General features: G+C 59.4%; 1 protein-coding gene across 4 annotated transcripts; it reads left to right on the forward strand.

Moving 5' to 3' along the window:
- Nucleotides 1-400: 400 nt before the first annotated feature.
- On the forward strand, nt 401-24580 carry SH2D3C (SH2 domain containing 3C). 4 transcript variants are annotated; one of them, XM_063174405.1, is made up of 12 exons: nt 401-516; nt 2848-3484; nt 7824-7863; nt 17965-18093; nt 18384-18829; nt 20478-20602; nt 20861-21438; nt 21661-21776; nt 21954-22125; nt 22853-22964; nt 23555-23761; nt 23896-24580. In XM_063174405.1, the coding sequence occupies exons 1-12, from the start codon at nt 477-479 to the stop codon at nt 24069-24071; spliced, it is 2778 nt and encodes a 925-aa protein (XP_063030475.1). In that variant the 5' UTR covers nt 401-476; the 3' UTR covers nt 24072-24580. The 4 variants fall into 4 exon arrangements, with proteins under 4 accessions (XP_063030475.1, XP_063030476.1, XP_063030477.1 ...); XM_063174406.1 differs by having other exon boundaries at nt 23558-23761; XM_063174407.1 differs by lacking the exons at nt 401-516; nt 2848-3484 and adding an exon at nt 4472-4580.
- Nucleotides 24581-24693: the final 113 nt, after the last annotated feature.

Below are 24693 nucleotides of genomic sequence, written 5' to 3' on the forward strand. Positions count from 1 at the left end.
GGCTGAGCACCAGGTGTGCATGGCAGAATCCTGTCTGCAGGGCTGGAGCCTCATCCATAGGGCTGGCAATAGGGCTGTCACACTCCTCTGGGGTTGCCACCTGCTTCCATGAGGCTGCCACCCTCTTTTAGGGCTGCCACCTTCCTCTAGAGCCAGCACTCAGAGGTTTTTGGTTGTGCACATCTGGCAGACATCCCCAAACCGGGGTGCAGAGGTGGCTCTTGAGCAGCCAGGCAGGTGTGAGCAGCCACGGGGAGTGCAGGAGCTGTGGGGACAGCGTGAGGGCAGGCGGGGACAGTGGTGAGGAGAGCACTGGGGAGGAACAGGGCAGGGAGCAGGGGAGAGCACTGGGGAGGAAACGCCGAGCGAGCGATGAGTGACTGCAGGGGGGGCAGGAAGGGAGGAGCGGGCCGGGAACGGCTTCACAGTTTCAGACTTGTCCCTCTCGGTCCCCGCGGCCTCCGAGCAGCACGGCCATGGCCGAGGGCCAGAAACGACGGGGCTTCAAGAAATTCAGTAAGTGACCACGGGACAGGGAGGGTGGGCAATGGGGTGCTCACCTGGACATCTCGGTGGGTAGGAGGATATGTGAGAGTTGGTGTTGAGTGTGTGCTCACAGGCTCCCTGGGTCATCCCATCCAGGGATGGAATCATCCCCTCCAGGGATGTTTGGAGCTGTGACAGGCTCTGCTCTGGTTAGGAAATTCATTGGGGTGAGGGGCTTTGGAGGTTTCCATCCCCAGGGCTGGGTGCTGGGACTGTGATTACTGTGCTGCAGCCTAGCCCTGTGCTGGATGCTGGGATGTGACCAGAGGGATGCACAGCAGGGTTTGGGGGTCTTCACTCCTTAAATCACACCTTTCAGGGTGCATGGCTTGGGTACAAGCTGGTGCTGGGGGCCAGGGTTGGCTGGGACCCTCAGCCCAGGGTGCTCCTGCAGCACAGGGATGGGGGTGACACAGAGGCGCCGGGGAGGGAGCCTGGGAATGGATTCCCACTGGCTCTTCAGAGAGGAAGTGCTCGATACCCACCGGGAGCAAGCTCTGCACTTTCTCACAGACCTCAGCTTCCCCCAGAGCCCCAGGGGCAGCTGCAGTGGCCTTCACCCCATTCCCAGCGCTGCCTGTGCTCTCTTGCATTCCTGCCGCGGGGCTGGCGCCAGAGGGGGCCAGTCCCTCCCCCGGGACCCCTGCACTGGCCAAACACAATCCCCATCCCAGCTGGGATTTTCCTTTGTGCTGGGGAAAATCCCCAGCGCTGCCTTTCTCACCTTGCAGCAGCCCCAGGAGCAGCAGGTAGCAGAAGATGCTTGGATCCCAAGGGGATGGATGTTTAGCACAAAGCAGTTTTGCACTCAGGCCGTGAGGTTTGTGCCTCGCAGAGGGGCTTTGGGGATGCAGCCCCTCCAGCTGCAGGGATGCCCTGCAGAGCCCATGGGTGGCAAGTGGAGGTGGGAATCCAAGGGCTGAGCAGCCTGGGACACCCCAGTCCTTGCTCAGCCCCTCTGCAATGTGGGAATCCAAGGGCTGAGCAGCCTGGGACACCCCAGTCCTTGCTCAGCCCCTCTGCAATGTGGGAATCCAAGGGCTGAGCAGCCAGGGACACCCCGGTCCTTGCTCAGCCCCTCTGCAATGTGGGAATCCAAGGGCTGAGCAGCCTGGGACACTCTGGTCCTTGCTCAGCCCCTCTGCAATGTGGGAATCCAAGGGCTGAGCAGCCTGGGACACCCCAGTCCTTGCTCAGCCCCTCTGCAATGTGGGAATCCAAGGGCTGAGCAGCCAGGGACACCCCGGTCCTTGCTCAGCACCTCTGCAATGTGTCGCTTCCTGCCCCAGCAAATCCGCCGAGCTTCGCAGAGCCCCAGGGCAACACCAACATTGCAAAAGCCCCGGAGGCACCCGGAGAAGCTCAGCAGCACTGCAGCCACAGGCTGGCTCAGCCCGAGCGCTGACAGCGGCACCATCCAGGGGCGCTCAGGGCTGAGCTGGGGCTGAGGTGTGAAATGCAAAGCCGCCCTCCGGAGTTATAAATACTTCTCTGGCGAACATGTTCGTGCTCAGCACTTGCAGGTGGCAGCTGGAGCAGGCGAGGGGCTGGGTGAGGAAGTGGGGAGGTTATCTCCTGCCTGCAGCAGCACCCGTGGCTGGTTCCTGCTCCACCGTGCTGGCGAGACACGCACACGGGGGCAGGTCAGGGCCTGCAGGACCCCCATTCCCTGGGGAGATGCCGGGTGTCCCGTTCTTGCATCCTGCAGGGCTGCCCTGAGGCTGTGGGGATGAGCACAGCCCTGCCCAGAGTCCCCTGGAGGAAGTAGGCAGGCAGAAATCATTTCTAGAGCTGCCTGCTCACGGGGTTGGGTGTTTCCTCAGCTGTGGTGGGGAGATGCAGCTGCAAGATTTGCCAGGAGACTTCTGCTCCCTGAGGGACCAGGGCAGAGTTACCTGGTACCCAATAGAGATGCCTCAAGCAGCATCATATACACCTCAGGGCAGAGGGATGCCATGCCAAGCTAGGCCTGCAGATGTGGGTGAAACACAGGAGGACAAAGCTGAACCTGGGGACACCCTGGAGGCAGCAATGGCCAGGACAGACCAGGAGCCTGTGGGAAATGTCTGTTGCCCTAGGACAGAGGCACCGAGCTCCAGCCTGGCTCCAATAGAGATGCCTCAAGCAGCATCATACACACCTCATAGCAGAGGGATGCCATGCCAAGCTGGGCCTGCAGATGTGGGTGTAACACAAGGCTGCATAGAGCCCCATGCCCACCCCAACCCAGGACCAGGGGCTCTGGGACCCCCCATCATCACAGCAGTAACCCCACACTCATCATTCCTTTCTCCTTGCCAGAGTTTTTCAAGTTCAAAGGCTTTGGGAGCCTGAGCAGCATCCCCCGCTCCTTCACCTTCCGGCGCACCTCTGTGGACCCCGAGAGTCTCAGCTCACATCTGCCACCTTCCCATGGCTTCCTGGGAGAGCCCTTTGACAGCACCCAGGATGATCTCAACACCGTGCCCAAGAGCCCTGGCTCCTATGCCCAGTCATCCAACATGTACTCCCACATGGGCACCATGCCCAGGGTCAACCTGGGCAAGGCAGGGAAGAGCCTGGGCAAAGACAAGAGCAGCCAGAACTGCTGGGACAAAGGGACTCCCAACAACAAAACCCCCCAGACAGCCCTGGTCCCCTCAAGCCTCAAGTGCCCTGACGTGTCCAGCACCCCCGACCCTGGCACAGACTCACCCTTGGCTGCTGGAGAAGCAGAGCAGGAGGAGGAAAAAGCTGAACCTGGGGAAGCAGCAATGGCCAGCACAGACCAGGAGCCTGCAGGAAATGTCTCCTGCCCTGGGACAGAGGCACCGAGCTCCAGCCTGGCTCCAAACCCCAGCCAATCCACAAGCCCTGACACAGCAGCTGGAGCAGACACCACTGATGGGGATCTGCTGGAAAAGGGACAAGAGCATCCTGACAAGATCTCCCCGGACAGGTATAGCCCTTGGGGTTTGCTCTGCCTTCTGCTCAGACCCCCCTTTGGCCCCTCCAGGGCAAGAGGAGGGGTCTGGGACAAACCAGGGTCACTGCAATGTCCCCCCGTGCCCGCAGTGCCAGCGGGATGCACCTGGCCGGTGGGACGGCACAGCTGGAGCGGGCTCAGGTCAGCGGCTCCATGGGAACGAGGTTTCCTGTGGGATTTCTGCTCCCTCCTGTTTCCGGACGGGCTGGAAACATCTCGCAGCCCCGCTCTGCCCCGGCATCTCTTTGTCCTGCAGCAGCCGCGTTCCAGCACCGGGATGTGCTGCTGCGGAGAGCTCACACCAGCCTGTTACAGCCTCCTCCTCCTCCTCTCACTCTCCTCTTTTCCTCTGTCCTCTCCCCCTCTGCCGAGCAGCGCTGCCTCTCGCAAGGCACAGGGGCAAATCCTGAAACCAAACACTCCGTCCTCATTTCATCAGTAAACCCCCGCTCTGGGCACAAATCCCCCACTCTAGGCACAATCTCCCCCTCCGGGGGAATTTGGAGGTTCAGCCCTCTGAGATGACGGACGGATGGATTTTTTGGAGGGTTTTGACGGCAGAATCAGCAGAGGGATTTTTATCCCCCAGCCCCGTGGCATCTGGGCATAAGGGGCCAAACGCGACCCCAGCCCAGGAGGGTGTGCGGGACTGGGGAGACACAGGCAAAGGCGACTCCAAATTTCTCCCGAGAATATTTCTCCCCCTTTCCCTGGCCTGTCTCTGCTCTGTGCACTCCTGATGTCCCTGTTTCCCCTGCACCGCCCCGGGGCCGGGGGCTCCTTTTCCTGACGCTGAGCGTTCCGGAGCTCCGGGTGGTCCCGGCAGCGGGGCGAGGAGGAGAAATCCGGCGGTGGGAGCGGAGCACACATCGCTGCTGGCCCGAAGGGTGGGCCGGAGAAGGGCCGGCACGGGAAGGAGGAGGGTCCGCCCGAAGTCGCGGCGCTCAGTGCGAGGCGGGAGAGCGCGGGAGAGCCGCTCCCAGCTCCCATCCCCGGGCACGGCGCTCGCTGCATCCCCCGGGCCCATGACAGCGCTGGGCAGGAGGTTTCCCACCCTGGGACAGGGCAGGTAAGGGGTCCTGGCCCCCCGGCCGCCCCGAGCACCCCGGCACAGCGGAGGGGATGGGGAGGGAGAGGCTGCCAAGGGGCTTTGCTTGGGGCGGGCACAAACTTGGAGGCAGATGCCGGAGCTGAGCCCGGCTCGGTGCCGAGGCCCCCGGCCCGGGGTGGTGTTTTCCTCAGGGAAAGAGCTGCTGGAACCGCACCAGGGGCTGTGACCGGGGGTTTGGGGCGTTCGTGGCACTGCCGCATCCTTCAGCGAGCACAGAGCGGCAGAGAGTCCCCAAGGAGGCTGCAGAGGGCTCACCCAGCCCCTGTGGCTCCCAGAAATTCCTTGGATCCCAAGCCAGTGTGGCTGGGAGCCAAGCAGCAGTGGGACATGGGTGGGTCACGTGGGTGTTTTGAATCTGGATAATGGGTTCCCAAAAATTGGGGGCCAAATGCATTTTTGCATCCTGTGGGGTTTCCCTGATGATGGGTGTAGCCTTGCTGCTTGCCAGGGAAACTGAGGCACGAGGGTGACCGGAGCAGGTCGTGGCATCGGGGTTATTTCTGCTGCTCCACACTCTAACCAGGAGCCCCTGCCACAGCCCCTGGCTCAGGAGCTGCCCTGTGCCGGAGCCATGCCAAGGCCAGGCCCTGCTGTGGGGCGGGCGGGAGGAAATGGGACCGGGACAGAGCTGCGCCCCAGCCCTTCCTCCCGTGCAGGCACATCCCTGGGCTTGGAGACAGCCTGTTCCTGCCAGGCCATGCCAGCAGCATGTTCCCTGCGGCAGGGAAACAAATCTGGCCCTGGGGCCCATTTCCACCTGGAGTGTTTCTGGTGAGGACAGTCCCCAGGAGAGGGTGGGTGAGGATGCTCGGGCGCAGAGGGCTTTCCCAGAAGTTCCCCTGTGAGGGGGGAACTGTGCTGTGTGGGACAGGGAGTGGCGGGCGGCCTGTGGAGCCGCTCGGGGCGAGGCGGTGGCCGTGGCTCCGGCGGGGACACGCTGACTAACGGGAGGTGGCCGCTGGCAGCTCCCCGGGCGGACGTGACTCGGTTTCCCCGTGCGTGGCCGTGCACAGGGCAGGGGAAACGCCGCTTCGCGCAGGCACTGCCTGACACTCCCTGCACTGCCAGCCAAAACCTCCCTGGAGGCAGCTCCACAGAGGGGGAAACTGAGGCACGGTGCCCAAATTCGGTTCCCCTGGGGTTCAGCCTGCACCAGCGTCCCAAGGAAAGCAGAGCCTCGGCTACAAACCAGGGCTGGACTCACAGGATCCCCCTGGCCTGTTCCCAGCAGCCAGCCCGGAGCTTGGCACATCTGTGAGTGCTGGTGATGCCTTCCCGAGCCCACCCCAGCGAGCCCCCAGGCCCCAATTCCATCGCTGCAGCTCTGGGTCTCAGCAGCTCAGCCACGGCCGCGCTCCAAAGGCAGCCCTGGAATTTCTCCCAGGCTCTCGTCTGCCCCCAAAAATGCCGTTTCCTCCAGGAATGTGCAGAACCAGGGGGGCTGCGGTCCCAGCTGCTGCCGTTCCCCGGCGCAGGGGCCTCTCCTGCCCGGGCTCTCCAGCGTCTCCCAGCTGCTCCCATGCTCCCGACTTCCTGCCCAGAGGCCCCCCGTCCTCCTGCGGGTTTTTCTCACGGCTCTCGCAGCACCAGGCGGCTCTGCAGCGTGTGAAGGGCAACCAGGCTGGAGAGGCAGCCCGCAGCTGCCCGGGGGAGTCTGCATCCATCCCGCTCTCACATACTCTGCTATTTTCTTCACCTCCAAAAAAGTATGAGCCTGATTTCCAGCCCCTTTTCCCCCTCTCCCAAGCTGGACACCAGGGGATGTGGTCTGCAGTGTGGGCTTGGGGAATCACAGAATTGCTAAGGTTGGAAAATAGCGCTGAGATTGAGGCCAAAAGTCAACCCGGCCCTGCTGTGTTCACCACTAAAGCGTGTCCTTAAATGCCGTGCGTGAGGCACTGGAAATGCAGCTCCCACAGGCACGACCTGACACTCCCTGCAGACCCCTCTGGCAGCCAAAACCTCCCCGGAGGCAGCTCTACAGAGGGGGAAACTGAGGCACGAGGTGCCCATCCACGTTTTTTAAAGATTTCCAAGGGTTCCAGAAGTGGGAATTGTCTTCTGGATGGTTGGACACTACAAGGGGCTGATGCAGGCTCTGTCACAGCCCACTGTAATGCTGTGGGGAATGTCCAGTGGAAAAATGTCAGGCAGTGGTTGCCTCTGCTGTCCCTGCTCCCCTTTGGGGAGGCCACCAGGCACCACCTTCCACCTGGAGAGAGCCCTCAGAGGAGGAATTTGGCTCCCCAGGGCTGCTCCCAGTGTGGGTCTCAGGGAGAAGTTGTGTGCAGGACCCTCAGCAGTTTCCGTCTGACGTATGTGTCCCTTCCTGGCAGGGAAGGGACATCCCAGGTCTATGATGACCTTGGATTTGGTTATTCCTTAGTTGCAGCTGCCTGTCCTGGTGTGGCAGCCTGCCATCCCCAGGCCCGTGCTGCTGCCTTGTGCTCAGGCTGGCAACCTTGGCAAACAGCAGGATGCCCATACTCAAGCTTGCCACTGGGGAGGCAACAGGTTCTGTATTCTGGTTAAAGACATCTGGATTTTTGTATTTTATTCTGAAAGGTGAGACCTCAAGGTAGCCTATCCCAGCTCAGGCTGTTAAAGCCTGTCTCCTTTTGAACTCTCTGTTTCTCTGGGACTCTTCCATATGGACACTTATCTGGACCTGTAAGAGCGTGAAAAGCAGTCCCAGTCAGGACATCACAGTTCAGGCCTAGCTTTGGTGGGAGTTTGAATTTTGTACAAAGCCAGAAAGTAAAAAATGCTTGTCTGGGTGTTGTGTACCAACATCTACCTCTGGGAATGCAGCTCTGCCAGGGAACAGGACACAGGGCCCCCCACCTGGCCATGGATCCCCCAGCACTGTGACCTGCAGGGACCCCAGCCTGGCTGCTGGGTCTCCCTGGTTCAGCTCACACGGTCCCAAGCCGATTTGGGGCGAGATCCTCTAAAAAGGCTTCATTCTGTCCTGATCGTATTAGGGAGGATAAGCCCTGTGCTGAGAGTGGGCACAGAGCAGGCAGGAGCAGTTCTGGGGCCCTGGGAACCTCTCCCAAAGCCATGGCCATGCTCTTGGCACCATGGCGAGACAAGGGGCACAGACCCCACTCCCCCAGCTGTGCCACCACTGCCTTTGTCCTGAATGTCACAACTTACTGCCCTTTACTTATGTATTTTTATTGTTCCTCTTCCTTTTAGCCACCACGATGGCCTGGAGTCTGGCAGTGAATACGTGAAGGTAAGACACAAAGTGTGATCACATCCTGTCCCCGCTGGGTGCCAGGGGTGGAGAGGGGATGGTGGCCCTGGAACTGCCCAGGTCTTACACCAGCAAGCTGCTCAGTTCTGCACCTCTCCTCCTCTCTCTCTTTGCCCCTGGAAGATATTTCTGGCAAGGCCAGGGAGGACAGAGGAGACACAGACCCTACGTGGTCGCCCCAGTGCTGTTCCCACAGGAGCTGCTTGCGTTTCATGTTCCCAGCTCCTTGTGAACGCCCACAGATGCAGCCTCCTCCCTCCGCCCCCACGTCAAGAAACGGAAGGGTTTGAGCCACTTTCGTGGCTGTCACATGAAAGTTGGTGTAAATCTCTCCAAATCTTTTGCTTATCCTCCAGCAAACTATTAACATTCCTGAGGACTCTTCATGTCTGGCCAGAAATTCATTAGTGAGGCGCCTGGCTCGGGAGGAGAGCGGCCCTTTTGCAGGAGGCTGCTGGCACTGGGCAGGCACAGAGCAGCGGTGGCAGGGCTGCTGTGAAGTTTGGGCTAAAAGCAGTGAAACCCACTGAAGTGGTCACTGCCATGGCATGGCCTTTGGGGTGCGTATTTAAGGAGAATTGGAGGTTCCCAAGTCCAGTTGCCCAGTGGGGATCTAATCTGGTCTGCCCCTGGGCACATGGGGTTCTTGAGAAGTGACTTGAGGTGCCCAGCTTGGGTGGTCTAATTAGCACAGAGCCCTGCACCTTCATTTTTTGGACCTGGGGCTCCTGGTGGTGGCTGTAGCCAGACATGGAAATGTGGGAAGCCCCTGTGGCAGCACCAACTGGCAGGCTTGGGAGAGAGCTGGCTGGACCCTGAGCTCATCTGCTGCCTCCAACAGGGGTCATATCCATCCCTGGGGCTAATGAGGACCCCACATGTGGAGTCTGGCACTGGCAGCCTGTGGGCAGTGGGGTCAGATGAGGTTTTTGTTGTGCAGCAGAGTGACCCTGCGGGTGGGATGCTCTCCTCTCTGTGCCCTAAAGCCATGTGGGACTGGCAGAATGGAGCTCACAGGGCTGGAATGGGACCTGTGCCAGGACAACAAAGCTCTGACTGGGCGCATTGGGTCTGGCTGTGATGTAGTTCATTTAGTTCATTTTCCCCTGCAAAAACAATACACTGGCCTCTGCAGGACAGGGCCCTGGTATGGGCACCTCAGGATATGCAGAGAAGCTCCTGCTCACACAGGCAAGTCCTGTGAGGGCAAGGAGGGGGTGAGGGGAAGAACAGAATAATTGGGGGTGTTTTCCGTGGCACTGTCAGTGTGTGCACCCAGAGATGGACACATTTTATGGCTCATGATTTAATAGACTGAAACAATACAGGTGGGGAGCAATGGATGTGGCTCTGCCTTTGGGATCAAATACATTTTGGTGAGCCAGGAGAATTGCCTACTATCCAGTCAGATCCCAGACCTGAGCTATCTGGCCTTTATTTCTCATCCATCCCCGTGGTGTCCAGAAACAGCCCAGGGGCTGTGATTTATACACCACTTCCCTTTGGTCAGAGAAGCAACTGATGGCAGCAGTGACAGCAGCTATTTTAGTCAGATGAGTAATTATCCAGAGTGTGAGTGACCGGGATGACAGGGACACTCCAGCTGATTGCAGCGCTGTGCCTGGCTGGCAGCCCGTGCAGCTGCAGGGTGCTCAGCACCCAGCACTGTCCAGCCCCAGATAGATCCTGCAGGATTTGGGGTGGGAAGGAGGCTGCTGTGCCCACCTTTGGAGCTAGAGAGGATGGGGCTGGGATCTGCTGCTGGTTGGTGTGGCTGGGAGGGAAACAAGCAGAGGGAAACACTGGTGAGGGGTGAGCAAAGAAAGACAGGAAGAAAAGAGCTGGTGAAGGAGAAGGTCGGGAAGAGGGAGAGGATGTGTTGCAAAGCCCTCATGAGCAAAGGCTGACAGCCAGGTCTGTGTCCAGGTGTGCACCAAGGATCTGCCAAACATCAGCCCTTGAGCTTCAGCTGTAAAACAGCCAGGGCTGGTGCTCCCATCACCAAGCCTGGCCTGATTGGATGTGCAACCGGGAGCTAGAGAGGGTTGGAAAGCCAGGATCAATAAGCACTTGGTAATTAATGTGCTTTAATAATAGCCTAAGGGCTGTTATTTCCAAGCTGCCTGGGGATCTGCACACCCAGCTCTCCATTTCAACATCCCAGCCACCCCAGCTTTGCCCTTTGTGCAGGTGAAGGAGCTGCAGAAAGGTGTTACCCTTCAGGGGAGCAGCGAGCAGTAAAGCTGTCACACGTCCTGTGAGAGCTCAGTCAGGGGTTTTCAGCTTCCCTGTGAGGAGGGGCAGCACAGTCACAGCTGGAGGACTTCACCCTGCAGCACCCCATGAGGCTCCCGCTCACTTGTTGGTGAAAACCTCGGTAGGAAGCCATGGGGAGAAGCTCCATCACAGGGGAGAAGCCCAGGCAGGAGGATGATTCACCATTGCATCTTTTTGGAGCAGCATGTCCCTGCACAGTGCCATCTGCTCTGTCCCCAGGCAGGAGATGAGGAGGAGAGTCCCTGCCCATGCTGGTGGGGCTGCAGGCACCCGTGGGACCCGTGGGACCTGCTGCCCCATGTTCCCTGCCCCCAGGCTGTGTGCTGCCACCAGTCCTCCCATGCCTCAGCCCTGTCCTGCTGTTCAGCCATGCTGCTCTCCTGTCTGCTCTCTCCCCTGCAAATCCAGGGGCAGAGTGAGAGCCCGGCCAGCGCCTCTGAGCTCTTTGTTCTGCGCAGAAGGGCTGCTTGCTCAAGCAGGGACCTGTGTCTCATCAGCCTCAGATGCTGTCTCCTTGCCTAGTGATGTGAGGGGCTCGTTTGAATTAATTAGCAGGGAGGCTGCAGGGTTCTGTGCTCGGTGGCAGCGGGAATACCTCTCCGAGGTCACAGTGTTGCCTGGGAGGCTTGAGGCTCCTCCTTGGGCCAGGACACGCTTTGCAGATGGGAGGGTGAAGCCCCCAGTCACTGAAGCACAGCCAAATCCAGGCCGTGCAGTGCAGGACAGATGTGGAGGGAGAGCAGAAGGTGTAGGTCCCTGTCACTGCCAGGGCCGAGGGAGCTTCTGCCTGTCCCCAGCACAGCTCCCCACAGCGGGTTCAGGCAGGGTTTGGGGGATTTATTCAAAAGTCAAGGCTGGAGCAGTGCTTTGAGTCATCAGTGCTGCCTTGCACATCCCATACGTGATACTGTGGCCTTAATTAAACCGAAGCAGAGCCTTAATTAAACACAAGTCAGAGACAGCCTACACAGGAAACAGGCTGCTGGCTCCCCGCCATGCGAGGTGGGCACTGGTGTATCTCCCAGAAAGGTGTCACCATGTGGGGGTGAAGGAAGACAGGACGGGCAATAGGGGACAAGGCTGCCCCTGACCCACAGGCATCACTGGGGAGAGCAGGCAGGTTTGGGATGGGGAAAAAAGGGGTGCTGTGTCCCCTTTGAGTGTCTGATCCCCTCAGAGGAGCCAATTTCTCTCAGAGCACCAGCAGTCAGAGATGCTGGTTCCCCTCAGGGGTGTCTGTTCCCCTCGGAGGAGCTGAGTCACCTCAGAGGAACCAGCCCCACTCAGGACACGGTAACCGGGGATGCCCGATGCCCTCAGAGGTGCCGGTTCCCTTCAAGGCACAGGCAGCCGGGGTGCCCGATGCCCTGAGCGATGCTGCTTCCCTTTGCACCACAGGATTGCCGCTTCCCTTCGGGGGTGCCTGATCCCCTCAGGGATGCTGTTCCCCTTGCCACATGGGAGTGCCGGTTCCCCTCGGAGGAGCCGGTTCCCGTTCCCCTCAGAGCACAGGCAGCCGGAGTATCCCATCCCCTCAGGGATGGCGGCTCCCCGTGTGCCATGGCAGCTGGGTTCCCCTCGGAGGAGCCGGTTCCCGGTTCCCCGCAGGGCGCGGACAGCCGGGGTCCCGCTGCCCCCCGAGGTGCCGCTCTCGGTTCCCCGGAGCCGGGGCGGCCCCCAGGGGCGGGCCGGGGCGGAGCCGCCTCGCCGCGCCCGCCCCTCGCAGCCGACAAGGGATGAGGTAATCGGGGAAGCGGCTGAAATTGAAGCCCGGCGGCGGCGGCGGAGGCAGCGGCGGTGCAGCCCGGGCCGGGGCAGCCCCCGCCGGGCGCGCCGCGCCATGACGGAGCGGTGCAGCCTGTGGAGCGCCCTGTCCGCGGCCGCCTGCTGCTTCTACCGCGGCTCCTTCATGCAGGTGCAGGTGAGCGGGGGCGGCGGAGGGAGCGCGCCGGGGGGAGCGCGCCGGCTGCTGCCCTGAGCCCGGCGCGGAGCCCCCGCCGGGAGCCGCACGCGTGGGGAAGGCGGCGGGGGCACGGGGAGGGGAAGCGTGCGGGGCACCCCCGGCCACGCACCCGCCGGGGGCTGCTTGGAGAGCGGGAGAGCCTCCCCGGGGAGCCCTGCGGTGCCCCCGCTCGCACGGAGCTGCTGCGGGCAGCGAGCGCGGGGTGAGCGGAGCGCCGGGTCGGGGGGCACAGCTCGGCCTCCCTGCTGCCAGGACCGCACAGCCAAAGCCACCAGCAGAGCCAGACCAGCGCTTTGACAGGCGGAAAAGTCTCTGCAGGCAGCCCTCACCTGCAGCAGACCTCGTGAGGGGGAGCATTTAGCATCTCCCAAAAGGTGGCATGTGCCCGGAGCATCACTGAGCGCAGGAGGGAGATCGAGCCCAGATGAACACTCAGCTTTTTGGCCCGGGTCTTCATCTCTGTGCTGCACTGCACAGGTCTGACTGGTGGGAGAAGGCTGGGATCCATCTGTCACCTGTCCTGTGGTGGTTCCAGCACTGCCACTGTCTGGGCACAAGTCTAGGTGTCCTATTTTTGGACTCTGGCATTTGCACAAGGGGGACACGGTGGTAGGAATTGGTTCCTTCATTTACTGAGTTTGAGAGCAAAGGTGTTTAGGACTGCAAGAGCCAAGCAGGCTCTGGTCTGAAGCACGAGCTTTAGTATGCTGCAAGTTAGAAGGGAGCCGGCAGCCAAGAGAGCTGGCAGTGTTATTCAGTACTCCTGCTGAGCGAGGTGGGTGCTGAGCTTTAGAGATTATTCTGGGTAAGACGGAGCCCAGGAGCAGCATTTCAAGTCTTGTCATGATTGCGGCTGATCTCAGCGCAAAGCCAGGGATTTTGATTGCTGGTGGGGGTGAAGAGGGAAAAGCAGCAGAGCTTTTTCCACTTGTCCAAAGGCCACTGAGCAACACGGGGACATGCCCTTGGGCTGCACATTGCAGGGGGTGAGCGGCTGCTTTCAGCCAGCTGCTGCCACAACAAGGGAGGGACAGGTCAGCATCTGGCTCTCGTGCGGGGGTGTGAGAAGGGATGAAGGGCACTCCATCCCAACCCCGGAAAGAGTTAAAAGTGAAGCCCTAAGTGCTCACCTGGCTCTGCCAGATCTTTCACCATCTATTTGTGTCCAAGCGTGCCCAGCAAACACACACTGAAGTCCCCATGAATGACTGGAGCACTTCCAGCTGACAGCCGCATCCCTGCTCACCGCCAATGGCGGTGCACCCAGCCTGGGAAGCACTGACATCATCTCTGGCCAATAGCAGCTCCGAAAAGGGATGCAGCAGCAGCCGCTGCCGCCGTCTTGGAGTGAGATAAGTAAAATATAGATGGATGGAAATGTGTGTATACACACACACACCATCACTGCATTGGAGACCCGCTCCCCCGGGGTAGCAGCAGCAGCATATTCCACCGCCTTGCCATGCCACCTGGGGTGTTTGTCCCACCTCAGAGCACCCAGATGTTCCTGGCCATCAACCCCAGCTGCACCCCACCCCTGCCAGCCAGATAGAATTGCTCCAGAGCTGCTACAAAGGAGCACAGGCAAGGGGAGAGGAGACCATGAGGGTAGCCAGGACTAGTCCTAGGAAGGGCTTTGAACTCCAGAACAAAGATCTTGAGCCAAGGTCTGCCTTTAGTGGGGTATGATGGAGATGTGACATAACCAAGAGATGCCTTCAGTCACCTGTGGGGTGGGCAGATGGGCTGATGCCTTCTCAGAAGCCATTTAGGTTCCTAGCCTCATTGCAAGAGAGAACAGAGGAACAAGGGTTTTCTTTTCCATATGGATATCAAGATCAGCAGGACAGACTGGCTCACAGCAGGACATGCAAACTGAGAGCAAGCCCATAACAACCTGGGCATTGTTTATGGTGGGATTTTCTCATGGTCAGACAGGGTGGAGTAATCATTTTTGGGTGGTGCCTGGACTGGTAAGTGCAGCAGTCCTGCATCAGTCAGGCAGGATGGTTCTTGGGTTTGCCATGATGATGCAAGGATGTTTGCTCCAAAACACATCACTGAAGTAGCCCATTGCCAGGTGTGGAGGAGGCAGAGAAGACCCCTCATGCAAGGCTGTGGCTTTCACCAGGCACCTATTCCCCATGGCTTGTAACTCCATTTCCTCACAGTTCTGCTTCCCAGGCCCCAGAGCTGCTCCAGCAGCCAGAGCAGGCGTGGAGAACTGCAGAAGGAGCTAGGATTTCCCTAGCCATGCTCCCAGCACAGGGCAGGCAGCATGAGCAGGAGGGAGAACAGATGTGCTTGGTGCCTTGGGGTTAGTCAGATGTTATCAGCAGGGTGGGGTGTGAGTACACCTTGCTCTCCAAGCTGACTTCATCCTCATCTGCAACTCCTCCAGGTTGGGAGGGAAGAGCAGGAAAGCAGCATGGAAATCACTTCAGTTTCATAAGATTACCTTTGCAAGGACAGAAAGCCAAATGCCAGCCTTTGAAGCTCTCCTTAGAGCAGCAGAGTGACAGCTGCTGGTTTTATACACACCACAGGCATCAGCACCCTCCATCCCTGCAGCTCTTGCCCTTCCACTACCAGCTCCAGTCCTTGCCACTCAGCTGGAAGCTCAGAGAGTCAGGGAAGCAGGCAGGGATGGAGAGCCTCAGGAATTGCCTCCTCGTGGCTGCTCCAGAGGATTCCCCAGCCCCAGGACTGTCAAACAGCCCATGGGGGCACTCTCCTTTCTCCAGCCGAGCCAGCTTGGCTGCTGGTTGGGATTCCTCAAGCAAAGCTTGGCATCATCTCTGGCACATTTTGAGCTGGTTCATCTGGTGCGGCTGGTTTGGACAACCACTCCAATCCCCATTTTCTCCTGCTTGGCTGCAAGATGCCTTGGGGTTCTTCATGCTAGAGCCCAGCATAAGATGGGGTGCTAATGGGAGTCCAGGCTTTCCCCCACACCCAACCCACAGTGTGCAAGACCTCACATGGGGCTGGGGCTGTGCATGGTGAGACACAGCCCTTGGCACAGCCAGGAGCGCCAAGAGATGGATTTCAGCGGCGCTCAGACATCCGCTCACACCCTGCCGTGCCGTGCCAGGCCATACTGTGCCGTGCCAGGCCATACTGTGCCATGCCAGGCCGTGCCAGCGCCTCGGCACCCGTCCAGCTGGCAGCTGAGAGCCCAGCTCCTCTGAGACGCTCCCAATGGAGCAGGGGAAGCTCGACCGCTGCTGGAGGGCTCTGGAGGGAACACGGCCCTGCAGAGCACAGCTCATGGGGAGCCCAGCTCCCACACAGGTGATTTTGGCAGCATGTTGGAGTGGCATGAGAGACTCACAATAAGGACCTGTCTCAGTTACATCACGCCAAGCGAAAGGGCTCCCCGTGATCAGCGTCATGCTGCCTCCCCAGCCATTATAGCCTGACAATCACTCCAACAGTGGATTCTTGGTGGCCATGCAAATCAGCTGCTCAGACAAGGAGCTGAAGGGACAAGCCCTCCACAAGGCTGGAGAAGGTGGCTCCTGACATCCTCTGCTCACGACTAGGCTCCCTCCCCCGTCTGCAAGATGCAAAACCTTCCTTGCCTCTCCCAAACCTCCTGTTCTCTCCTGCTAGCTTAGCTCATGGCTCCTGGCATGGATGCCAGCCAGCTGCTGCCCAAATCTGGGCTTGGAGACGCCGGGCACTGCTCAGCTGGGCTTGTGTTTTTGTTACCCTGCACATTTGCATGGGGAGGATTTGGAGGAAAACCCAGATGTACAATGCTGAGCAGAACAGGCACTAATCCCTGCTCCAGGGGTGGTGGGGGGAGAGCTGTAATCCAAACTGCTCCCAGCTCAGCTCTGATGGCTTTCACCTGCACAAACAGCAGAGGTTCCTGGGGGTCCCTTGATGCCCCAGCGTTTGGGGGGAGCCGTGCCACAGAGAGGATGCTGCAGGCTGGGGTCCCCCAGCAGCCCTCGGCCAGGCCAGGTCTGCTCCGTGGCAATGGATTGTCTCCATGGAAACAGCATCTGCTCGGCCTGGGCCCCCCAGGAGGCAGCTGGACCCCTGCAGCATCCAACAGCCACCATTTATTTTTAATCGGGCTCAGCAGCACCCGGTGCCTTTGTCTGCAGGAGGGCCCAGAGCAGCAGCCAGTGCTGAGCTCCCTGCTGCCCTTGGCCAGGGGGGACAAAGCAAAAATCCCCACAGCTCCAGTCAGCAGGACCCTCTCACATGGTTGGATGAGCAAAGAGTTCAATCCACACTGTTTTCATAGGCTGCTTCCACTCTGCCACCACCTTTGACTTGACAGGAGTTGGGAAGGGAGGAATAAAGGCAGGTCCAGGCTGGTGAGGGCAAGCCCTGGAGAGCACAGTCCAAGGGCACAGGCCCTTTGCCACTGCCTCATTCCATGTCCCTAGGCTGGAGCAGGGTCCCCAGGACAGCATCTCTGCCTGGTTTGGTGAATGAATGCAGCTACCAAGAGGGATGGAACATCTCTGGGGAAGGAGAGGCCTGGGGTCAGGGTCCTGCTGGGGTGTCCCAAGAGTGCCACGAGAGCAGTGGGTAAAGGCAGGAGAGCAGCTCAGTTCTCTGCACTTTCCCTTGCTCACAACCAGTAGAGGAGCAGAGGGAATCAATACAAGGCACAGAGCATGAGGCACTGGGCAAAGAGATCAGCTCCAAGGCAAGTCCCTGAGGTGCTGGCGTGGGGCTGCAGCCCCCTGTGCTCTGGGAACCACACAGGGTCAGCTGTGAGTGCCAGCCTGCTCCTCTGGCAGTGCCAGAGCAGTGTCAGCAGGGCTTCAAGCCCATGCCTGTCCTGGGAGACAATACCAGAATCCTGCCCCAACAGGCACTGGGAGCTGGGCCAGCCCTCACTGCCTCCTTAGAGCTGGCGCTGCCACCAGAGGGGAGCCAGGCCACCAGCCACCCTCACTCCTGCCAGCCCCATCCAAGCTTTTAGTCCATGGCAGTGGCACACGTGTCCCCCTCTCAGGACACCGCACATCTGGGAAATGGGGGAAACCCAGGGGCCTTGGCTCCCAGCCCTGCTCCGTCACACAGCTGTGTCGGTGCCACAGCAGGATCACCTCAAAGCCACTGTGTCAAACAGAACTGGCCTTGTGAAGCACACAGGAGCCCCAAAACATGCTCACATCCCCAAAACATGCTCACATCCCCAAAACATGCTCCACCATGCCAGCAGCTGCACTCTGGGAGCACTGGCCCGGCAGCAGGCAAGGAGGGAGGCAGGCAGGCTCCAGCCAACAGACACATGAAGCCATCATCCCTTATCTCTCCAGGGGAAAGGAGGGGGCAGATTGCATCCTCCAGGCTCAGGTGCACCAGTGCTGGTGAAAGCTAATTTCTAAAAGCTAATTTCAATGCAGAAGGTTCCCTTTACATTTGTCATTACTGTTTATGCTGCCATCAGGCTAAACACTGTGAGTTAACCCTTTGAAAGAAGAATTGTGGTAGATATTTAAGGGAGGAGAAGTAATGCAGGTTTCCTCCTGCAAGAGTGCTTCTCACAGCAGTTCCCATCTCAGGGAGAGATGTTTAGGGGTTTTCTCCTGCCCAACCTCGGGCAGCATGCCAGGCACAGGGTGGCCAGGCATGACAGGGATGTGCCCCTCCAAGTGCTCCTGGTGACAGGACCTGGCCATCAACAGGCACATTGCCACATCCTTTGCTACAAGCTGTAATCCTCACGCACAGCTGAGTTACCTGGCCTTTGGGGACAGCTGTGCTCCTGGCAGGTGCCACAGTCCCCACATGGGGATCCTGCCAGCCCTTCCCTCCCCAGTCCCTGCACTGCTGCACTGCCTGACACTCTCTCTTCTCCTGTACAGTTCTCCAAGGAGAAATACATCCTTGACTCATCTCCAGAAAAGCTTCACAAGGAGCTGGAAGAGGAGCTGAAGCTGAGCAGCACTGACCTGCGCAGCCATGCTTGGTACCACGGCCGCATCCCCCGGGAGGTGAGAGGGGGAAGGGGGGAGGCTCTGGGCACCCTTCACTTGGAATGTTGTGGGAGAGCACTCTGAGGCCACGCAGAACCACCAGCCTCTCCTCCTGGGAAACATCTGGTCCAGGGCTTCATTAGCTCTGAGTTGCCTGATTTTGCCACAGCAAATGCCCTCTTGTGGCTCAGAGCCGGGGGCAAGGGGAACAACCAGCGCCCCAGATAATGCCCCAGCAGAGCATCCCCTCCTGCCCTGTGGTCCATCCAGCCTGGCTGTGGCTGAGCTGTGCCCTGTGCCCCTGGCAGGTGTCCGAGAGCCTTGTGCAGAGGAACGGCGACTTCCTGATCCGCGACTCGCTCACCAGCCTGGGCGACTACGTGCTGACGTGCCGCTGGCGCAACGAGGCGCTGCACTTCAAGATCAACAAGGTGACGGTCAAGTCCAGCGATGGCCACAGCCACGTCCAGTACCTCTTTGAGCAGGAGAGCTTCGACCACGTGCCTGCCCTGGTGCGCTTCTACGTGGGGAACCGCAAGGCCATCTCGGAGCAGAGCGGGGCCATCATCTACTGCCCCATCAACCGCACCTTCCCCCTGCGCTACCTGGAGGCCAGCTACGGGCTGGCCAACGGCAAGCACGGCGGAGCCCACAGCCCCTCCAGCCAGAAAGGGCACATCAAGAGGAGGAGCATCACCATGACGGACGGGCTGACCGCAGACAAGATCACCCGGGCTGAGGGCTGCCCAACCAGGTGAGTGTGTGTGGTGTTGTCCCAGCTCAGCTGAGCAGAGGATCGGCCTCGGGAGTGAGGGAGGGTGTGCTCAGTCATTGCTCTCTGGGTGCAGAGTAGAGGTTGGGGATCAGGGATGGGAGAGAGAGACCAGCAGAGGCATGGGGGGAAGAACCAGTACTCAGCTGGAACTGGGTTTTTCTCCCAGGCTGGCTGCCAGCCATGCTGAGCCACCACAGCAGACGCCCAGCGAGCAGACATGACTTTAGCATCTCAGGCCAGAAGCCAGAGAGTGTTTTACAATCACCCAGTCCAGGATTACCAGCATGTCAGGGCTTGTTAGAGCCATGGAGCTGAGCTTTCCCAGGCAAACATGAGAGGAAAGTCACTCCCAGACACCAAGACAGCATTTGTTGTTTGGTTTTGAATGGCCCTTTTAGTTTCAGAGCCCTTTCCATTCAGCATTTGCAGGGAGTTACCAAGCCGGGCTGAAAGCCTGATGGGCAGGAGGAGACTGATGGGTCTGTGCTGATGGAGTCTGCACAGACCCTGGATCACAGCCTTCACAAAGCTGAGCTGTTCACATTAACCTTGGCCAGCTGGGCTTCTCCAGAGGTGGAGGAGGAGACTTCCTTTGTATGGCTCACTTTTGGCACTCCCAGGCTGCCCAGAGCCCTGCAGGGAAGGCAGGGCCACACACATATCCTCACATGAAGCAGCAGCCAAGGGCAGACTATGTACCCCTGCCTCCAGCAGGACACAGCCTCTTGTTGAGCCAAGCTGCTTTCTCACCACCCTGACCTTCTGAGCCCAAGGGCAGGGTGAGAATGCACCAGCAGAAAACAGGCAACCAACTGTTATGGCTGGGAAAAGGAAAACACTCAGACTTCCAGAAGAGCCCAGATCCATCAGTCTTTCCTCATCACTCACATTTTCCCCAAATCCCTTATCACTACCACTGCTCGAGGCACAGTGCTCGAGACCAAACACATCTCAGCAGCCTAGCCCTCACCCACGGCAGGGAGGGCAGTGAATTACCTGCCATAGCCTCCCTGCACTCAGCAGGTTTTGCAGCACCATTGACACACAGTGTTTCCATCAGGCCACCACTTGCTGCCCCACCAACCCAAGACCTCATTGCTTGTTATGTAACTTCCCAAGTCTCATTTCCAGGCACTTTCCAGCTCTCCTAAACTCTGGGTCAGAGCAACACCTAACTAGCCCAACACAGCTCCCAGGCAGAAATAGAGTAAGACAGTGTTAGATGCTACTTTACAGCAGAACCCTAGGAAACAACTGTCCATGACTTCTTTGCTAGATTCACTTCCCCACAGCACCCTGGAGTGGACCAAATTCATCCCATCCCAAGCAGCTTGGCTTGGCATGGCATGGCATATAGTTGCATTTCTCTGCTCTCCTCTGTAGGACCAGGGTCCCTGCAGGCAGGGGTGTCTCTGGTTTATGGGGTCAGTGGGTGGTGACCCCCTCTGCTCCCAGCTGCTGCAGGGACTACCTGCTCTCTGCTTCTGCTGAGCCTGTTATGGGTAGTTGTGGAAGGAGGTGATGATCCAGGGGAGGTGTTGGGGCAGCAAACCCTCATCCCAGCCCCTCTGTGCTTGCCTGGGCCCTGCTTTAAGGGACTGACCTGTGCCCTCTGTCCCCTGCCCAGCGTGTCCCTGCCCCACCACAGAGACATCATCCGCAACTGTGCTGTCAGCGTGGACCAGATCCAAGACCTGCACTCCCCCATGTCCCCCATCTCTGAGAACCCAGCATCACCTGCCTACAGCACAGGTAGGCATTGCCCCTCCATCCCTCTGGGGACAGTGGGGCTGTGGATCAGCCTGGACTTGGCACTGCTTTGATGCAGGGACCTGAGGGGGGGGGCTTTAGGGACAGGACCTATCGTTGTGCAGCTGTCCTGGGATCAGGTGGTTCTTTTTGGGGAGAGGGGTTTTCCCTGAGCCCTGTGTCCCTGGGCTGCTCTATCTGCGGTCCCTATGTGTGCGTGCATCTTCAGACTTTGATCAGTGTCCCCTCTGCTCCCTACAGTCACACGGCTAAAGCCACACGCCTGCCAAGCATCTGGAATCACCCCAGCCTCCCCGGTCATAAGAAGGTCCAGCGAGCCCCAGCTGTGCCATGGGAACAGCAGCAAACCTCTCGCAGACCCTGCCCACAGCTCCCACTCCACTCCCTGCCACGGGTACGCCCGAGCCTCCCCCTCTCCCTCGGTGAGCAGCTACAGCGACCCGGACACGGGGCACTACTGCCAGCTGCACCCCAGCTCGCCCCTCAGCAGGGACAGGCCGGCCCACGACACCAGGCAGCCACCAGCAAAGAGCTACGTGGAGAGGCTAAAGGTGGAGGAAGGACAGAGAGGGACTGTGGACAACAGCTCTGGGGAAGCAGAGGCAGGGCAGAGGCTGAAAGCAGAGCTGGACTTCAAGGGCTTTGTGCCCCCCACCATGGAAACAGCCTCCTCCTTCAACCCTGCTGCCTTCCAGTCCCTGCTCATCCCCCTAGATAACAAACCTCTGGAGATGACTGTGCTAAAGAAGGTCAAAGAGCTGCTGGCGGAGGTGGACGTGAAGACACTGGCCAAACACATCACCAAAGTGGATTGCCTGGTATGGCCAGGGCCTGGAGGGAGGGATGGGTGCTGCTGCCATCTGATGGATCTGGGCTGGCAGAGATCAGTGCATCCCTGAGCATTGGAGCATCCCTGCTGGGCTCTGCCTGGTGGATCAGCCAGGGCAGGCAGGGGCTGGGCTGGGGCAAGAGGCTGCTGAGGACAATTCAGCCTCTCCTCAATTAACAAAGCTCTAATTATCTTTCACCTTCCTTGCCAGGTGGCCCGGATATTGGGTGTGACAGTGGAGATGCAGCGGCTCATGGGGGTGAGCTCTGGCATGGAGCTGCTCACCCTTCCCCACGGGCACCAGCTCCGCCTGGACCTGCTGGAACGGTACGGCACGGCACGGCCTGGCCAGAGTGAGCCCTCTGTGCTGCCCTGCACGGCCTGCTCAGCCCCCCTGGCTGCTCCCAGCCTGGCACAGGCCAGGGGACAGGAGCAGCCCTGTCTGAGCCCCCAGAGCGTCCCCTGTCCCTGTGCTGACCCCGCTCTGTGTCTTGCCCCTGGCAGGTTTCACACCATGTCCATCATGATCGCTGTGGACATCCTGGGCTGCACAGGCAGCACGGAGGAGCGGGCAGCCCTGCTCCACAAAACCATCCAGCTGGCTGCCGAGCTGAAGAGCACCATGGGGAACATGTTCAGCTTTGCAGCTGTAATGAGCGCCCTGGAAATGACACAGGTATGGGGACACTCCTTTAGTGCTCATGTCCTGGGCTCAGCCCTTGCTCAAAGTGAATCCCTGTATCCTGCAGGCTCCAGGAGTCACTGGGATGGGTGAAAGGGGAAAATGCCCCGGGTGGGGGGCATGGGGCCACATCCGCTGGGATGCAGGCAGGGAAGGGGAAGAGCCATCCCTCCACGGAGCAGACAGCCTTGTCCCGCCAGGATCCAATTGTTTTTCGGTGGTTGGGCTCTTTGTTTTGTGCTGGGCTGTGTTCCTGGGAGGAAATGAATCTGCCCTCCGGTACAATACAAATCAGTCTCAAGGCTGTGGCAGCAGCGTCTCCGGGCCACACTGCTCCCTTTGGAAGATGAAAGGAGATTAAAATTCAATTTTAAATCGAGCCCAGCTGGGAAGTCTTGCTTCCTGCTTGCACAAAGGAGGTGGAATGGCTGCCCCCTCCCTGCATCTCATCTTCAAGGCCGCTGCAACGCAGGGAAGTTGCTGTCCTGGGGCACGGGCAGGGGAAGAAATCCTAAGCCCAGCCTCAGTGCCAGAGCTGTGCTGTGTCTGGCCATGAGCACTGCTGAAGGAGGCTGGTTTTGGGAGAAGGAAGCTGGTTTTGGGAGCATCGGGCACTGCTGTGTGCAAGGCTGGGGACTGTGGCTCCAGGGTCAGGCTGTTCTCCCTGGTGCCTGGAAGCTGTGCTGCCCCAGCACCCTCTACCTGCCCCATCTCCTTTCAGATTGCCCGGCTGGAGCAGACCTGGATGGTGCTGAGGCAGCGGCACACCGAGGGTGCAATCCTCTATGAGAAGAAGCTTAAGCCATTCCTGAAGAGCCTGAATGAAGGGAAAGGTAACAGGAGCAGTTCCCCTTGTCTCACTTGCTTTCTTCTTCCCACGTTTGTCTGGGCACAGCGTCACTGTTTGAGAGCTCTGCCCCTGTCCCAGCCAGTGCCAGACACCCTCTGGCTGCTGAGCCACCCCAGCACTCGGCAGAGCCCGTCTGGCCTTGTTTGCCCCTTCCTTCCCAAGGAAGCATTTCATAACTAAATAAAACCAGCAGCTGAGCCAAACCGTCGTGCTCGCATGGCAGTGAGTGCCAAACCAAGGGACAGGGCAGCCAGTTGGAAAGATGAAAAGCCATGTGTCTTTAATGCCTGGTGCTCTGTGGTCTGCAAACCTGCTCCTCATTGCAGCCCTGGGAAATGCAGCCTGAGCATGGCCATCGGCTTTCTCTTCCCAGAAACCCCGGCTGGGAGGGGCTGGTGTTGGACAAGCAATGGCCCCAGGCACAAACAGCAGCTGCTGTGTCCAGCTGAGCCTTGGAGCCTCTCCTGGGAGCATGGTGGCAGCCTGGTGTCACACGAGCACTCCACAGGGAGATGGGGAGGGGGATGCAGGTCATGGGGCCATGCTGGATTCTGAGAGTGCCTCTCTCCCCAGAAGGACCACCGCTGACCAACACCACCTTTCCCCACATCATACCCCTCGTGACCCTGCTGGAGCGGGACGAGGCCCTCACGGAAAGCCCCGAGCCCTGGGAGGCCACTGACAGCGGCGTGGAGGTGGTCATGGCCCACCTGGAGGCAGCACGGATGGTGGCCCACCACGGTGGCCTCTACCACACCAACGCCGAGGTGAAGCTGCAGGGTAAGCAGCAGGGACAGCACAGCCCCTTTCCCTCTGCCACATCCCAGCACCAGGATGGAGCATCATCCCACGGGTGCAGGGGGTGCCATCCCAGGGAACTGACCCAGGGAACTGACTCTCCCTCCCTCTCGCAGGTTTCCAGGGCAAAGCGGAGCTGCTGGAAGTGTTCAGCACCGAGTTCCAGCTGCGGCTGCTGTGGGGCAGCCGTGGGGCTGAGAGCAGCCAGGCTGAGCGCTACGAGAAGTTCGACAAGGTGCTCACTGCCCTGTCCCACAAGCTGGAGCCAGCAGTGCGCTTCAGCGAGCTGTGACCCGCCCCAGCTCCCAGCCTGCAGCCCACCGGTGGCTCTGGGGCAGGGAATGGACCAGGCACCCAGCGCCAGGAGGAGGAGAGATGGCCCAGAAAGGCACAGGCGTGGGTCAGCAATTTTGAGACAAAGAGGAGGAAAAGCGGCCACCTCAAATGTACCACCCACCTCTTCAGGACACAACAAGCCAGGGGTCCACAGTGCTACTCTGAAGAGCGAGAACAGTGTCTGGGCCAGCCAGCACTGGCCTCCACACCCAGCCCTGCCGAGGTCTACATGGTGCCCCTCACCTCACCCTTTGGTTTTGTTTTTTTCCATCTCCATCTTGCCCACAGCTGCTGGATCCTGTGTGTAAATATATTTTCATGATGACTTCTTGATGTACAGACTTGTGAAGGACAGTCCTTGTTGTAAATAATTAGGCTTATTCATTTTGTCATGTAAATACATGTACATATCTCATGGGTTTGGTTCTCACATACAATAAACTTTTATCCTGTTCCTCAAGGGGACCCCCTGTCCTGTGGGTGTCCTTTAAAGGAGCCCCCCCGGGGGAGCAGAGCATGGGAAGGGCTGATGGGGGGAATCACCATGCTGAGCCTGGCCCCAGACCCCATGGTGGCCC

The sequence above is a fragment of the Melospiza melodia genome, chromosome 22 (assembly GCF_035770615.1).
Source record: "Melospiza melodia melodia isolate bMelMel2 chromosome 22, bMelMel2.pri, whole genome shotgun sequence".
NCBI classification, from domain to species: domain Eukaryota; kingdom Metazoa; phylum Chordata; class Aves; order Passeriformes; family Passerellidae; genus Melospiza; species Melospiza melodia.